Here is a 16801-nt window from a genome sequence, read left to right as displayed (position 1 = left end):
CTATTTTGTATCACTGTATACAAATCATACCCAAACGCTTTCCCTCCACCCCCCATATCCTTCTGTTTCCTTCACTACTCCTCATTATCTCCAGAGTCCTCTAGTAGTCTTTCCTCAATGCCTTTATGGTATATAAAAGAATATGGGAACATATGTAAGCATCCAGCAAAAGTACTTGGACCCATCAGGCCCTCAAGCTTGTGCAGCCTGGTTTGTTATAAATCTGACTGCAATTAGTAGTGGTATTTTGGGAATCCATTGTGCTGCCATTACATTTTTGTCAGCCTATATTCAATATTAAGGGTTAATAAGCTTCTACTCAAATTCTTTTAAAGACACACTTAGTTTTGACTCTGTGATTAGTCTCTGTATTTTAATTGGTCTCTCTTATGTATAAAACATGAATACAGGCACTGTGCCTTTACAAGGATAGAGACTAAATGGCCAGACAAAATAATGGCTATAAAAGTCATGGAACCAACAGCAAAGGTTACAAGAATTGGAATCTGCAGATGCAGCGTCTCTTCTTCAGAGGTGGAGAGTGGAACTTGTAAAATAGGAGATTGGTTAAAAGTGGGTTCTTTTGCTGTTTTTAAGAAAAGGGGAGTGTTGTTTGTAAGAAGGGGGGGGGGGTATTTAGTGTGTGTGGTTTTTTGTTTTTGTTTTGTTTTATGTGAGCCTTTCCCAATATAAGCTTGTTACAGCAGTACAACAGAGACTAGATTCCTTTAATGTGAACAAAATATACTTTTCCCCTTGTTTTGTCTCCAAAATATTCATCCTGAGATGCACATCCTTCCTATAACTCCCTAAGACCAAATGGATAGTTTAGTAGTGCTGTAGGAGAAAAAAAGAGATGATCAGACTGCTTTTATTGTGCTGCTAACCCTGTATATGGTTACAGAACTTTACAGACCAGGGATTAATTTAGTCTACCTTAGTGTGAAAAAATGGAGTTGACAAGAGACTGCTATCATTCTGTGACATAACATAACCTTCACTGACTTGAAATAACCTCAATCATATTGAGCCTATATTTGCCTTTTTTTTTATTTTCATATGGCAGCATTATGTAAAGAAGTGTGTTTGCCTGCACTTGTGTAGCTGTATTTCTACTTGCTTGGATAATCTTTAAACCCATTTACTAAGTTTTATGGTGAGTCATTTACTGGCAGACAGTTCTGAGTATAGAAGACTTATCTGTGCGAAGTTTCATATTACCATCCTCACAATCGAAACAAAAGTGGGAATCTAGTATGCTCGATGTTGTTTAGACCTGTTGTGATGATACTCAGTCTCTGGCCCAGAAGATTTACAGTCTAAATAGACTAGTTGGGGAATATGGAGAAAAGCTGTTCTACTGAGAGCTTTTCAGTGCCATAAAAGATTTGGCTAACGTCATTCAGTTTTCAAGATTTCTTTGCCTTAAGAAGTTTTGAAGCAAATTCAATTGCTTACTTCTGATTACTGTGTTGGTTTACTTTCCCTACCAAATTACATATTTCTGCAACGATTTTTTATGAGAGGTGAGAGATCAGGTTTTGTTCATGTGTCTGTGTGTCTTTCACTCAAAAGTCCTATAAAATTCAGGGAAACAGGTTATGGTGGAAAAAATGGTTAGGAAGTATGGCCAGATGCATAGGAATTATGAAGATAGATAGAGGGGAGACTCTTCAGTTGCAAGAATTTCAGAAATAAAAATGTATAACATTAATATATGTATAGATAAACTGAAATTGGAATACCAATAATTTTCTTGAAGGCTTGCCATCTGAAGACAGAAACCATTACATATGAAGAGAAGGAACAGCAGCTGGTCAATGACTGCGTCAAAGAGCTCCGTGAGTATCCAGGCTGTATCTTGCAATGGCAAAATGGTATTTGAAATACCTAGTGCCTACACCTTCTCAGTTACCCCTCAACCAAAAAATGAGCTTCAGTAGTTTATGCCAATTATTCAAGTCTTGCTCTTTACCCAAGTGCAAAATTGTTTCTGTATTTCATCAAGTTTCACACTGGCATTCAACTTCAGGTATGTCTACTGTGTTTAGAGGGAGAAAATGAACACAAAATCTAATGTCCTTAAACCTCCTAAACTGAAGCCTAGAGACACTGGAAAATCAACAAAATACATTTCTTGTATAGAGTATTCAGCACACCTGACACTGAACTGTATCAGTGCATAGACTCTTAAATGCTTATTCTAAATTACTATATATCTATGAACACGTTAGTTTATTTTTTAAATATATATTATGAACCAAAGTATTTAAATTGGCAAGTGTTTTAATTTGTCTAGAACAGTTGTCTGTATTTGCTTTGGGGACTACTTACTTGCAAAGAATTGCAGCTACTCTTATACAAATGCATGTTAAGTATTCTGAAACAATAAAGGAACAGTCCTTTTTTTTTGTGTGATGATTGTGTAACCTGGTGGTACAATTTTTTTATCTGTAGTCATTTGATGTGTGCTACTTCCTTTGTGCATAATATCCTTAAGCTTATATTTTAAGATTTTTTTTTTTTTTCCTGTACAACCACCATAAAGAAGACTGGGTTGCTGCTTGATTTTTCATGTTCCAGATGACCATAAAATACTATTAATCGATACTTAGTTGGTTGTTAATTTACTCTGTTCCCTCTGAGAAAATATATATCCTTTGCAAATAGAAGTTATTTCATATAAGCTCTCATATTTTCCTTCAATGAGAATGTCTGTGAGTTCTGTTTTGTCCAATTCTATAGCACATATAGGCATGCTAGGTAATTCAGGCTCACAGAAAGAATCTTCTCCCAAAGGATGTCTAGTCTACAGCTTTAAAATTTGTATCTTCAGGAAAAAGGTATCTGACTGTGAGCTTAAATGTCCACAGGCCCATGGGCAGGACCTTGTTCTGCAGTAAATCTGTGAGGTACAATAACCACTAAATTTGTAGTGTGACATTTACACAAGATTGATCAGACTTTATTATGACTTCGCTATGCTTTCAGGGCAAGTGTACAAGCAAGGCTAACTGCATAAAAATATTTCAGCTTTTTGAGTTGCTTTGTCATCTCACCTGATGAAGTGCTTGCTCAAAAAGAAAGAAGCTGGAAATTATATGCAGTGGGTCTTTGGGGAATAGATAGTGACCAGAATCAAGAGCTAAACAGGTGTATGTTATGCTTGACAAGGTCTGACAAAATGCCTTTGCTCACAGAGAATGGTGGTTAACAACAAGATCAATTCTGAGACTGACGACTTCAGCATATTCCAAGTCTGGCCTTGGTCATGAGCCAGTATGTCATTTGAAATTGTTTATAGCAGCTTACCTTGGATTTTATTATGGTCATTTTACATATCTGTGATGTGTATTTCAGGTTCTGCATGCTTAGCTCTTAATATGTTATACCTGCATTTGAAGTTAACTCTCTTTCTCCTCCTCCTCTCCACCGTTTCTCTTTATCTTTTCCTTATGGATGTTCTAAGGCACCTACCTTTAGGTACTATGAATCGATTTCCTAAGAGTATTGGTCATTTTGCAGATTGTTGTTGACTTTCACTGATCTTTTCTGGGTTTTGGGCTTGGTTTGGTTTTTTGTCATGTGTTGGGAAAAGCTCTCTACTAAGTTCCTTTTATGTTTTGTAGGGCAAACAAATGCTCAAATTTCTAGAATAACAGAGGAGTTGTCAGAGAAGAGCGAGGAGTTGGTTCGCTACCAGGAAGAGATCTCATCCCTCTTGTCTCAGATTGTTGATCTTCAACATAAACTCAAAGAAGTAAGGGAATGCTGATGAAGCATGTATGCGTGCGCGTGTGTGTGTGTGCACGCGCGCCGTGTGCACACTATTGCTTACAGCAGGTAGAAATTGACTTGCAAGCCAGGGGGTTACAATGCAAGAAGTGGCTGTTTCAGGAAAATATGGCAGAGGATCAGCTCTCCTGGGGAAATGGGCTGAGAAATGATGAGCACCTTTTTGTGCTTTCAGCATGTGATTGAAAAGGAGGAGCTGAAACTTCACTTACAAGCTTCCAAAGATGCTCAGAGACAACTGACAGCAGAGGTACTTAAGGCTTCTATATATATACATTTAGATAATGTTTGGAATAGAATACAAGAGAAAGAAAACTAGGAGAGAATGGGAACTATTGCTTTTTAATTATGTAAGGCTTTTCATTTTTCATTGTGGTTGGAGTCATATGATTGGAGGAAAAGAATAATTATTTTTATTTAAGTCTACACAAATATTGTTGTAGCTCACGGGAGTATGAAAGGCAAGGAAGGTGTTCCAAGTAAGGAGGTCTTACTATTCTTAGTAGTTGCGAGAAAAAGAGTGTTTTAGTGTGAATATTACTGATTATATCAACAATATTGTAGCTCATCAGATTTTAAGGAAGTTGTCTTTTTTGCTTCTTTTGTATCAGCAGTTACTGTATTTGCAATGTAACTGCAAAGTTTTTCGATGTATTTTCCTTTGAATTTTATCATACTTTTTCCTCTTTCAAGTCTTAATTGGACTTTGTGCTTCACCACTAAAATCAATGCACGGGCTATGCTGACCACCGTCCATTCCAGATGTTGGCCTGTGCCGTGCAGTTGGAAAAATATTACAGTGTTGAATCAGTCGATAGAGGTTTCTGTAGGAGTTAATTCAGTTTCATTCTGTCTTTTCTTTGAAGCTTACTGGTATCACGTGATGGCCTTTCTTCTCTTCCAGTTACATGAGTTGCAAGATCGGAATGCAGAGTGTCTAGGGATGTTGCACGAATCACAAGAAGAAGTGAAGTTGCTGCGCAGCAGAGCTAGCTCTGTTGCTTGTCTCTGTCGTCCCCACTCATGTGGAGCATTTCCTGTGGTAATAAATACCATTAGCATGGCATACGCCTACTGGCACACATGGCCTGTAGTAGCGTACAACTATATGAATAAAACAGCCATTACAGGAGCTGCAGCAGGAGCTATTTTGTAGTAGGCAAAGGAGCTGATCTAATGGTTTTTCAGTTATTTAATGTGTACACTTTTGAGAATTTTATGTATTAGGAAACTAACCATTCACTTGACACATTGTGATATTAAAATTATTTTTCCTTTTTATATGCCTTTTCTGTTAAATAAGGGAATTGGCATGTTCTACAGCTAGTGCTCAGTTGTGTTAGTATATTGTTCAATGTTGATGTGAATTTTATAACTTGACAGTGTTTCTTTAAGAAACAAAGCATCTTTTCAAGAGTTCGAAGAGTATTTTTTTCCTTTATGTAGTTTATGATGTAATTTTATGTCCTTTATCTTGTGAGATTAAATTTTAAGCGCCATCAGAAATGCATGACCTTAGACTAATTGCCAGAGATGACTAAACCAATGGAAAAGGGTTAAAGGCATTTATTTTCCTCTTCTTATTAGTGTCAGGTGTGTTCTGATTACTATACTCTCAAAAATTTCTGGGCTGTGCTGGGAATTTGTCAGGTTTTGGTTGGTTGTTCTGTGTATACAGAATCCCTCATGTACGTGTTTGGCGTTGTAAGAAGTGCTTTTACTTAACTTAAGCTTAACTTAAGAAACCAACATAAAGAGTACCAAGAAAAAGCAGATGTTGCTAAAGAAAACTGAACCCATACTGGCTGTACGTAGGTGTAGTTACAGTAGAAAATTCCCCCACCTCCATGCCCTTCCATCAGAGACTGAAGGGTTTGTCCGAAACGTACTGATACCGGGGAAACACATGGAGATTTTTTGAGTATTTTTGTTTAGAGATGTTTGCTGCTAAAATTGTTAGGAGGAAGACTTGAATCTAATTTGGCAACTCTTCTGGTTTCCATTTTTCTCTAGGATTCCCTTGCAGCAGAAATTGAAGGGACAATGCGGAAGGAATTGAGTCAGGGTGATGAATCTGTTCTCTCCAAGCAAAAGTATGTTTTCAGATCTCTATGTGCTATTTCGGTATTTTTCCATATGCTTGTATTAAGTAAAGTGAAACTGATTTCTGGAAATCTATAGATGTGAATGTTCCCTTTATAATAAGTTTTCTATGTAACAATAAAAAAAGCTTTGTAGTACTTGGTAATCTTTTCAACTTTGAAACCCACTATTCTTAGTTGATTCTATGAGGAAGTTGGGAATTTGCTAAACGGATGTTATTTCATTCTTTAATTAGTGAGATTTTTGATGCAAATTCTCTGATGCACGGCACTAGTTTTATCCCTTTTAATGCTTATAGAAAAATTCTCAGGCAAATGAAATTATAGCTGAAAGACTGGTAGCAGTTTCCAAAGCCCTGAAGATCTGTTCCTGGATCTCTTACTTCTGAGCAAGAAGTAATAAATTAAATGTATGCCTCTGAAAGCATATATAAATTAAATAAGTAAAATATATGCTCCTGAATGTTCTCAAGTGGTTATCAATGGAGGTTCAGGTCTTTCAGGTCAAAGTAAGTGGTAATTCTGATATTTAATAGAGTAGTACTCCTGAAAACATGAGTGTCTTAGGCAATCCTGTTTTTCTGGGCTTAAATCTTTTTAATCAGGTCTCTGCAGACTATTGAAAGTCTGTTGTCCAGAGCTTTTTCTTTATTATATCTTTTTCAAAATGCTTCTGAAAACCACATTTGTTTGCTTATGTTTTCTGCAGGGGTCAACAGAAACGAGTATTTGACACTGTCAAGGTTGCTAATGTCACTCGTGGCCGCTCCTCTTCCTTTCCTGCCCCGTTGCCAATCCCTGGATCTAATCGGTCAAGTGTTGTTATGACAGCAAAGCCCTTCCAGTCTGGCGTACACCAGTTGGAGGGCCACACACGGATGACCCAGAGGAGCAGCTCTGAGAAGAATTTGAAGTAGGAAACATAGCCTGTTACCTTCTTTCTAAACTACCTGATTCAAAACTAAATCCAGACTGGACCTCTGCTGTGTAAAAGAGAAATAGTTAATTTAATGGTCTTAAGATCTATTATTATTTGATGTTTCTCACAGAGACACTCATAATCCTGGCCAGCCGGGAACCCCTGGAGACAATGACTTAGTCACAGCTCTGCACAGGCTCTCCCTCCGTCGTCAGAACTACCTGAGTGAGAAGCAGTTCTTTGAGGAGGAATGGGAGCGAAAAATGCATTTGCTGGCTGAGCAGAAAGAAGGGGCTAGTGGCTGCAGTACACCAACAGAAAGCTGTTTTTCTCTGGGTACAAACTCAGAATTCACTGATCTCTCTGCCAGCTCTAGTAATCTCCGTGTCCTCCTACCAGAAAAATTGCAAATTGTCAAACCCATTGAAGGTAAGAGGATGATCTTCCTTCTCTCAGCAGCAGAAAAGGATTTTACATTAATTTGCCAACTAAATCATTGTTGGTGTGTGTATAGCTAGTTATGATATGCAGTAAGAGGAAGTAGTAGTATTTGGTAGGCTACGTGCCAACTAGCTCATCAGTATCACTTTCTACTTGGCTTTCTTACATGGTGCTAAGTGTTAGGCTTTTTCTTGGCATTGCCATCCAAGTGCATCATGTGTATCACAGTGTCAGCACCAGTTGGCTGGAGTTGTTTTGATGATGAATTCTTGTAACTCAATACAATAGTAGGTAATGGCGCACTCAGACTTTTCTCTTTTGTCACACCAGGATCTCAGACCCTTTTTCATTGGCAGCAACTTGCTCGACCCAACCTAGGCACCATTCTTGACCCAAGACCAGGTGTTGTTACAAAAGGTTTTACTCCTCTGTCTGATGATACTGTGTACCACATCTCTGACTTGGAGGAGGATGATGAGGAAGGTGAAGGAGGTATAACATTTAAAGTGCAAGAGTCCTTCCCGGAGGAAAAGAAATGTACAGTGGCAAAGCCAGTGGCAGGGATTTTCCTGCCACCTATTACTTCAGCAGCAGTACCACTCACCGGTAAGAAGCATGGTTAGTGTTTTTTTTCTCTTTTTATTTTGTAGTGTCTGTTTCTCAATGGAAAGTATTTGACCTTGTGACAATGCTGTCTTTGCCGTCTTTGTTCTTTACTTAAAAAAAAAAAAAAAAAAAAAAAGCAGTGACGATAACATTATCTTAAACTTTGCTTTGGTTAGTTCTTATCTGTCTTTATTTTTACCCTCAATGGATGTAAACTCTCCACGTTGCAGCCTCGAATCCAGGGAAGTGTCTGTCTTCTACAAATTCCACGTTTACCTTTACTACCTGTAGGATCCTTCACCCATCTGATGTCACTCAAGTTACTCCCAGGTATGATGACTGCTGACATCCTAAATGTTGCTGCATAGGATTAAACAGTTGCTTTCTGGCTTCTGATATATGGACCAGTTTTGAAAAATACCAAGGCAGCTGGGCAACACATAGGATGTTACTCATACAAATAGTTGTAATTACAAAGGGGAAACTTGAAATTCTCTAGAGTGAGAGTTAAAACAGGCTAGGGTAACTTAAAGGAAGTAAATTTATACTCTTAAATAGCAAATGCCTTGTATCATATACCTGTTGTTAAAAAAATAAAATACTGATTCTATGATAATTTTTTTTTCCGATTCTGTCATAATTTTTTTAAACTAAGTTATTACTGGACATCTATGTTGATATTCTATCTAATACAGTATAGGTGACCACAGAAGGTAAATTCATTGGTACTTACACCAAAACCTCTCTGTCAACCTAGTATCTTCTAAATGTTTTGCAGAACAACAATTCTGAATCTACTAAAGCTGATACTGTCACAGCTAATAGCAATAGTTTACTTTTTCTCAAGCCTTCTGTATACTAAAAGGCAAATACAGAGCAGAGGAGGTATAAAGATGTCTAATGTGTGCACCTTCTCTGTTTCATTTTTATTTTATTTCAGCTCCATGGGTGCCCCATTTTCACTTGGAAATACTGGCAGCAGTATTGGAAACCCAGTAGTGAACACTCCAGCCATTTCTTACAGGCTTAGTATTGGAGAATTTCTCACCAACAGAAGAGATTCAACTACTACTTTCAGCAGCACGAGCAGTCTGGCTAAACTTTTGCAAGAACGAGGCATCTCTGCCAAGGTTTACGATAGCCCTGTATTAGAAAAACTGCCTTTGCTACAGCCCCCTCGAACTCTCCCCATTCCTTCTACTCCACCAAATTCTCCCTCGCATTCACCTTGTCCTTCCTCTCCACTGTTTGAGCCTCGAGTGCATCACTCAGAAAATTTCCTGGCTTCTCGACCAGCAGAAACATTCTTGCAAGAAATGTATGGCCTAAAGCCCTCCCGTAACGCTCCGGACGTAGGCCAGCTGAAGATGAACCTAGTGGACAGACTGAAGAGGCTGGGTATTGCCAGGGTGATCAAGCCCCCTGAGACACAGGACCACAGGAAGAATCAGGGGCCAGAGGTTAGCTTGCGGAGGCAGGACTCGGCTGTGTTTTTAAATGCAGGTAGCAACTTAATGGCAGGACTGAGAAGAAACCAGAGTCTTCCAGCCATGATTGGAGCATTAGGAGCTCCAGTTTGCACACAGTCATCAAAAATGGATATCCTAAAGGAGGACTGACTGGTCTGAAAAGTGATTGACTTCTAGCATAGTGAATAATACATGAGGGATAAACATCCAGTGCAGGCATTGTTAGATGTGTTACAGAAGGGTTGGAGAAGGCATGTGCATGTTGAAGATGTGGGAGAGAGAAGCGTTGGGATCAAGGAGAAGAACATTGCTTGGGTTTGAGGAAGAAGGCTTTTGTGGAAGAGAAGATAGAAGAAACCAAAGCTTAGTTTTGAGACCCCCTTCAGCATCTGTCTTAACTTCAGCAAAAATAAAAGACCATTGTAGACATTCTCAGTATTTCAACCTTTTAAACTGTATGTGTAGAACTGTCTTGCAGGTGCCATTCTATTTTTCTCCTACCATATGACCATAGTATTTTACTAGTTGTTAGCAGTCAGGCTGTATCATTTAAATATAATATTGAAATAACAGTCAGTCTGACCAGCATTATTGGTCCAAGTTCCTCTCTGTAGCAAACAAATACGAAAATTTGGATTTTTTTTTTTTTTTTTTTTATTCTTGTATTTCCCATTTCAGAAACTGTACTCTTTTGAACTCCTCCCCATTTTGAGAAGCAGGGGAGAGAACCTTTAGCTCTATGTAAGAAAACAATACTTCTGTTTACAAACACGGAAACTGGTGGTCAGGATTTATATTTTGAAAGAGTGCAATTATGCTAGTGAGGTATTAACAGAAGTTAATTTCTTTCAGAGCTTCTGAAGCACACAGAGGAAGGTGCAATGAGTAAGAATTAAGAAACGGGAAAGTATGTATTGGGGTGAAAACTTAAAGCTAAGAAATCTTTCCAAAGTGTGCTGTGCATCTTTTTAAATGAGGGTATTTTTGCACACGCACACAAAAATCTCAGGCACATTTCAGTGTTGCAAAAGGAAATAAAACCTAGGTGCTTGATTCAGGATTTCTTTTTATTTTACATAAGCGGAGAGCATTTACTTCAAGACAAGCGTCGGAAATTCAGTAACCTGACTCTTCTCTTGACAGGTAGACATTATGTATATTTGCGAGTTCTGCAGTAAACTTCATGCCTTTCATTCACTTATTTCTGATTTTAGGCAGGATTTTGTTTAAAAGATTTCATTAAGAGCAAAATTTACCAGTCTATATTCAGAAACAGGAAGATGAAAGCTAGTGTTCTTTGTAGCATTTTAATGAACATAAATCAATTTTGTCTACATTGAAATCCTGTGTTTTGATGATGGAGAGTGGTTCTGAGCCTGGTTCTGAACAAAGCTGAGGCAGACTTTCTGTCTCAAAAGAGAAGTCCATTTTAGATATCTGATTTCTGAGTGGTAATCAGCAAAATGTTACTGCCCATGCTGCTTTTTTGATTCCTTCCTGTCCAAGGTTCTAGTCGTAACTGAATAATCTACAATAGATTTATAGTGTAACTTAAAGAACAAAAAAAGTTTGCCCAGAATTCCTCAGAGGAATGGGTCTTCGCTAGTGACCTGAATGGAAACAGGTTCTTAATCTTTATGTAATTTTTCACTGTACCTATCAACATTTTAAAATTATTTTAAAGTTTCATTTCCATGCAATTACGTAAAACAGTCAAAGTTTACCTTGCTTGTTACAGTGTATGTGGGACATAGCTGGTACCTGTCTGGGTGCGTGGTGTGAAGCATCAGTATAATTACACTGATTCGCGTTTGCCATTAAGGTGCATCTACCGTAATCAGCAGCCTTGTTGCTGCAGGGTTGAGTGGAGTAGGGCAGGAAAAGAAAGCTTCTTAACCTGTTTTATAGGAAATTTGTAACGTGGCCTTTCTGCTTTTACAGTTCTATAGATCTTGTGACGACTCTTTGATATAATAGTCTTCTTTTGTAAAAGGAAAAGGAGTAACCACTTCAAACTTGCACAGGGATTCTTAGCAGAAACTTGTCTGTCAGCAGCGCACAGAAATATTCAGGAACTCCTGGAGTTGCCTTTTGCTCTCTAAACAAAATCTTACACTTACAAAAGGTGAATTTTATTTAAAATACTATATACGGGTTAATTTTGTTTTTTAAATGAAAAATATTTTATTTCTTCATGTAAGTATTTATGTTTGTACATACTTAGCTGTGCATGGGGTCTTGCCTAGCTAAATAAGGTAAGAGTGAAAGGAGTAAGGGGAGGCACTTTTGCTCTCCTGTGAACGGAGAGGCAGGTATGTCTGCTGTGTATTTGTAACTTCTAGGGAAAAAACAGGAATGAGTTAACAAAAGATTAGGCAGTTTGCTATCAACAGAGAAGTGAACACTGTGTCAAAAGTATGTCCATTTTATGTGTGTTTATTATAGGAGTACATGTAAGTTACAGCTAAATTTTGAGGGTATTGCACTGTATTTCTAACTAGCTTCATTAGATAACTCCAGCCATTGGATCGTTCTGTGTGTTACCAGCAGAAGTAGCAAATCAGCTAAATCAGAATTCCTTTGGCAGACCAGGTTTCAATTAAAATTAATCTAAAAGCACATTAATTAAATGCATGTTTCTCTTTGGGACACTTCCATATTCCATAGCCCAACAATATAAACTGGATCAGTTCAAACAATACTATGGATATGTCGAGAGGTTTTGTTTGTTTGTTTGTTTTCTGTAGGATGACGTATCATCAGACACTTTACACAAGGCAAGAAGAAAATGGAAGAATCTGTTTACCATTGTGTTTGTGTGTTTATCCGGTTGGTTGATGCTGTGGTGCAGTGTTGTTGAAATTCTGTCATGCGTTTATGCCTTTGGATGGTCACATGCATTTTGTATATAGGTGCCTAGCTTGCAGCAACAGGGAAAATTGGTACTTCTTCCAAGTTTACTGTTTCGTGCCAAAACCTAGATTAACTTTTTTGAATAACGTCCGTGTTTCTGAGAACTTATTAAAAGTTGCCATCATTCTAGGAACTGATTTGGCTTCTGTTGCCTCCCATAAGAGAGGAGACAAACTTGCATGACTAAGATAGCTGAGATCCTGCACAAGATCTTTTGATCCTGCACAAGTGTGATTTGGTTGAGCGGAAGGTAGAACTAGAAGGAATGGAGAATTGCATTTCGGAAAGGTTCTGTTCTCTTGCAGGTTTGAGACAAAAACAGGTGCTAAAAAGAAAGGACTTACCCACGCTTGTGAAAGTTTCAAGAGCCAGAAGGAAATTCTTGTAGTATTTACCTTTATTCAGATTGGCTTAAACCAAGCACAAATTTATAGCTTTCTAGTTTCACTGTTTTTGATAAACTCAGTGATGCCTGCATGCTCAAAATGCCTGTGGTCAAAGTTGAAAGTCTACTGGAGTCAAACAGCAGCAGAGAGGGGAGGAGAATATTGAGTTTGGGCCTCATTTGGCTGTTACACGAGGGGATTACACACAATGTTTGAACGGTCTGGGAGCTTCATGGTATTTTTGTCATCTGCTTTTTGCACTTACTGTTGTTTCATAGTGGAATGTAAATTTGATAATAAATGTGTAACATGCCATTTTTCAGTATATTGGTCATCTTGTGTGGTTTGTTCCAGATGTCATCTTCTATACTAGTGTTCTATAATAAATGTAAAATTATGCCTTTTGGGGCTAAAATTTAGTGATTGTTATACTGTACACGAGCTTAGTGAGTTGGTATCTGCACAAGTGGTGGCTGTAAAAGCTGAGAAATTCATTTAAAAACTTTATCGGGCTGGGCTGGGCTGTTTGCTGTTGTGTTTATACCTAAGCAGTTAAAGGTGGCAGATGTGCAGTACAAGCTGTGGTCTGACTTCGCACAGTAAATGTGTGATGCGTAAATCTAGAACGAACACTTACAGAGTACCTTCTGCTGCAGTTTGAAAAGCCTTTTACTTGAGAATGAAAAACTTCACAAATTAAGAATAGCTCATCAGCTTCTAGAGAGAATATTTGAATGTGAGCCTCACTTTAAATGAATGCATTCACGTTTTCTGGTACTTCGGGGGTTTTTGTGTGTGTGGTGTTTTGGGTTTTTTTCCTACTGTTGTTTTACAGCAGCTAATATGTTCCTCTAGCATTATAGTGCTAGACAACACTGTTGTCTACCACCACCGCTGTTTTTCCATCTCAGTAGCTGATGTTATGTCAGCCCTCTATTTGTGATAAAATGGGGGTAGAGACTGAAACCAAGCTACTTACCCTTGAAGAGTACTCCCTTTGCATAGGTCTCACTGAAGTTCTTTTGGCACAGAGGTGCCAAATTCTTGCCAGTTGTGTCAGCCTGGGGCTGTGCATACCACCTTCAGCGCAAGCCCCTGCACTCGTATTTCAGGCTGGAAGGTTCTGATCATTTTCACCAAAACACTCAGTTCCTTCAGTGGTACAGAATGGGAACAAGGTTGATTTGCAGTTAACAGATTCTTACTTGAATTAGTCTTAACAGTTACTGACAGTGGTTCCTCTAGTAGTCTGTGTGCGTGACATCTCAAAGAACCGAGAACCACCGTTACTCTATGGTAAGTATCCTGTGTTTATTTAGCTTTTATTTTTCCGACATGAGAAGAAGGGCTTGCGCTCTTGTCAGACTGAAGTTGACTTTTCAGCTCAACTTTTCGTATGCTGAAGCTTATGAGCTGGACATTTGAGGAGACACTATCTTCCCACTGTTCTCTGTAATTGTTACATCTATAAATGGTTAGGCAGGATCGAGCTGCAAGCTGGAACACCAGCATCTGGGTTGCAAGAGACGTTGACCAAGATTCCTTCACTAGTAAGTGGGTAGCTTACACTGTTTCCTGATATTCATTGTATTTATGCACATGAGTACTTAACACATTTGCATTTGTATTTGCATGTCCTCAGAACAAAGGCCTGTGTTACCAGCTTAACTAATGACATTACGGAAGTGTCCCCCACAGTGGAGAAGCATTCTGTCCATAGGCAGCTAAATGGCACCAGAGGAACGTTAGATACTGATAGAGTTGGGATTTCTGGCTACGTGCTCTCTCTGCATCAAAGCTGTTCATGGTGCATATGAAAAGAAAATTAATGTCAGTATGCAAGTTCCTGTTGAACTCGAGATTTCAGCTGTCCTGAAACGCCCGAGCCTGAGGAGTACAGCTGGCTGCTGCTTTGTAAGAGTGGACACTCTAAGTAAGAGTGTAAGAGTTTGGGGAGGGGTTTTTTTTTCCACTTGTTCTCTAGCACTTTGGATGTAGTAAGGGAAGAGAGTTGTAACCCCTTTGAAGCTGCAGGAAAAGAGCTAGAACTAACCACAAGAGCTCAGGCATGCCTGAGGAAGGTGCAAGGAAGAGCTTCCTGGAGAAAACAGGTTTATTAAGCCACCTAAATCAGTGGCACACTGGCAATTCTGAAAAGAAATTCCGGAGTGATTCGGCACTGATGAGACTTAGAAATGCCTTGAGCTCCTTTCTTGTTTTCCTTTTAGTTGGTCACACTGCTAAAAGAAAGATTTTTTTTTTTTTTTACAGTCTCCCAGGAGCGAGGGCCTTTAAATACCATTTTATACAATGGAGAAGTGAATACAAATAAGGCCTTTTGTGTGGGTTGGAGTCTCCACTTGAAAAGATCTGTAACTCTTGCAGTTGAGCTCTCAGTGCATAGGTTTGGATAACCCAAGAGAAGCTGTCCTTTCAGCAGAAATTTTCAGATGAATTGTAAAGACAGAAAACCTGTGTACTGGTTTTGGCTGGGGTAGAGTTGACTTTCTTCATAGCAGCTGGTATGGGGCTATGTTTTGGATTTGTGCTGGAAACAGTGTTGATAACACAGGGGTGTTTTCATTACTGCTGAGCAGTGCTGACACAGAGTCAAGGCCTTTTCTGCTCCTCACCCCACCCCACCAGCGAGTAGGCTGGGGGTGCATAAGAAGCTGGGAGGGGACACAGCCGGGACAGCTGACCCCAACTGACCACAGGGATATTCCACATCATACGACGTCATGCTCAGCATATAAAGCTGGGGGAAGAAGAAGGAAGGGGGAGATGTTCGGAGTGATGGCGTTTGTCTTCCCAAGGAACTGTTAACACGTGATGGAGCCCTGCTTTCCTGGAGATGGCTGAACACCTGCCTGCCCAGGGGAAGGAGTGAATGAATTCCTTGTTTTGCTTTGCTTGTGTGTGCGGCTTTTGCTTTACCTATTAAACTGTCTTTATCTCAATCCATGAGTTTTCTCACTTTTATGCTTCCTATGCTCTCCCCCATCCCACTGGGGGGGAGTGAGCGAGTGGCTGTGTTGGGCTGAGCTGCCCACCGTGGTCAAATCACAACCTGCTTCTGTTTCATTTTGCTGGTGGCTCAACTTACCTCACAAGTTCTCATGCATTTCAAGCTAACAAAGAAAACTTCCTAGTTAAAGGACTGCTAAATGCTGTTCATCCCAACCGAGTCATTAGGAACTGACAGAAAGGGAACACATAGCCAAACTGAAGTGCAGCATTAGCTGCCCCCCCATTGTGTAATCAGAACCATTAGTAGTACAATAGGCAGATGAGAGCGCTGTGCTGTGAAGAGATCTATATGCGTGTGTTTTCCTGGCTGGGACATGTACCTGACAGGTACATGACCAGTCCTTGCTTTGGCACAGCTCTCAATGGTTTCATGATTAATCCCTACACGAGCATCAACAACTATCTTGGAAAAATTACTCCTAGAATTTGGAAGCACAGATTTGCCTGTTTCTGTAACTGCTTGCTGCATCTGCCAGTTGTTAAGGTTCTAACCATTCTCACAGTCTATAATCTCTCTGCCCTTATCTTCGCAGACACAAACTGGTACCAAAGAGAGAAGTATTCAGCACCAGAGTCTAGGGAAGGACTTAGGCTTTTAAAATAATTCCAGTGAAGATCTATCTGTTCAGTTAATCACCTACATTGATACCATTACTAATGCTGAAAGCTTTAACAAGGGTATAACAGAATGAACATCTCATTCAAAACAAAACAGAGAGACTAACAAAGCTTCAGCTTCTACTCAGAGCTTGTAAAACTCCCTATTCTGTGTGCATATTAATCACAGGAGGCAATATAAAAACGTTTTTAAGGAGCTGGGTACTTATCTAGCGAGTTCTTCTTTTGCTGTGCCTAGAACTGAGACTCAAAGGTCAGCAGGTTAAGTGAACACAGGATAACTGGACATCTTCAAACATGAAGCTGCACCTGAGCAATTGATTGTCACTGTTAAGACTACTTATGTAGAGGATACTCTGAAATGCAGATCACAGCCCCATCCTGCTGAGGATGCTGGAGCTCAAGTGCTTGACTCTTCCTTGAGGTGTACCAAGGCACAAAAAATCAATGATTTTAAGTGGTGGGGAGAAGTAACAAAACACACTGATGTGAGCTGATTATATCCTATTATTATATCCTATA

The 16801-nt window shown here is 39.2% G+C and overlaps 1 protein-coding gene across 6 annotated transcripts in view; it reads left to right on the top strand.

Annotated features, from left to right (window-relative positions):
- The window catches only part of TRAK2 (trafficking kinesin protein 2), a 29159-nt gene extending 17725 nt beyond the window's left edge, over nt 1–11434 (top strand). For 4 of the 6 annotated variants that reach the window (XM_076342365.1, XM_076342368.1, XM_076342364.1 and 1 more), the window contains 10 exons: nt 1763–1841; nt 3630–3760; nt 3971–4045; nt 4700–4837; nt 5809–5888; nt 6607–6810; nt 6947–7245; nt 7588–7875; nt 8094–8193; nt 8804–11434. In XM_076342365.1, coding sequence (XP_076198480.1) covers nt 1763–1841; nt 3630–3760; nt 3971–4045; nt 4700–4837; nt 5809–5888; nt 6607–6810; nt 6947–7245; nt 7588–7875; nt 8094–8193; nt 8804–9482 — 2073 coding nt within the window. In that variant the 3' untranslated portion in view covers nt 9483–11434. The remainder of the gene's footprint in view (nt 1–1762; nt 1842–3629; nt 3761–3970; nt 4046–4699; nt 4838–5808; nt 5889–6606; nt 6811–6946; nt 7246–7587; nt 7876–8093; nt 8194–8803) is intronic. The other 2 variants (XM_076342366.1, XM_076342367.1) reach the window with 2 other exon arrangements.
- Nucleotides 11435–16801: the final 5367 nt, after the last annotated feature.

This window comes from Aptenodytes patagonicus, chromosome 6 (assembly GCF_965638725.1).
Source record: "Aptenodytes patagonicus chromosome 6, bAptPat1.pri.cur, whole genome shotgun sequence".
Classification (NCBI taxonomy): Eukaryota; Metazoa; Chordata; class Aves; order Sphenisciformes; family Spheniscidae; genus Aptenodytes; species Aptenodytes patagonicus.
Note: the sequence above shows the minus strand (reverse complement) of the source record. Positions and strands in the feature narration are given on the sequence as shown.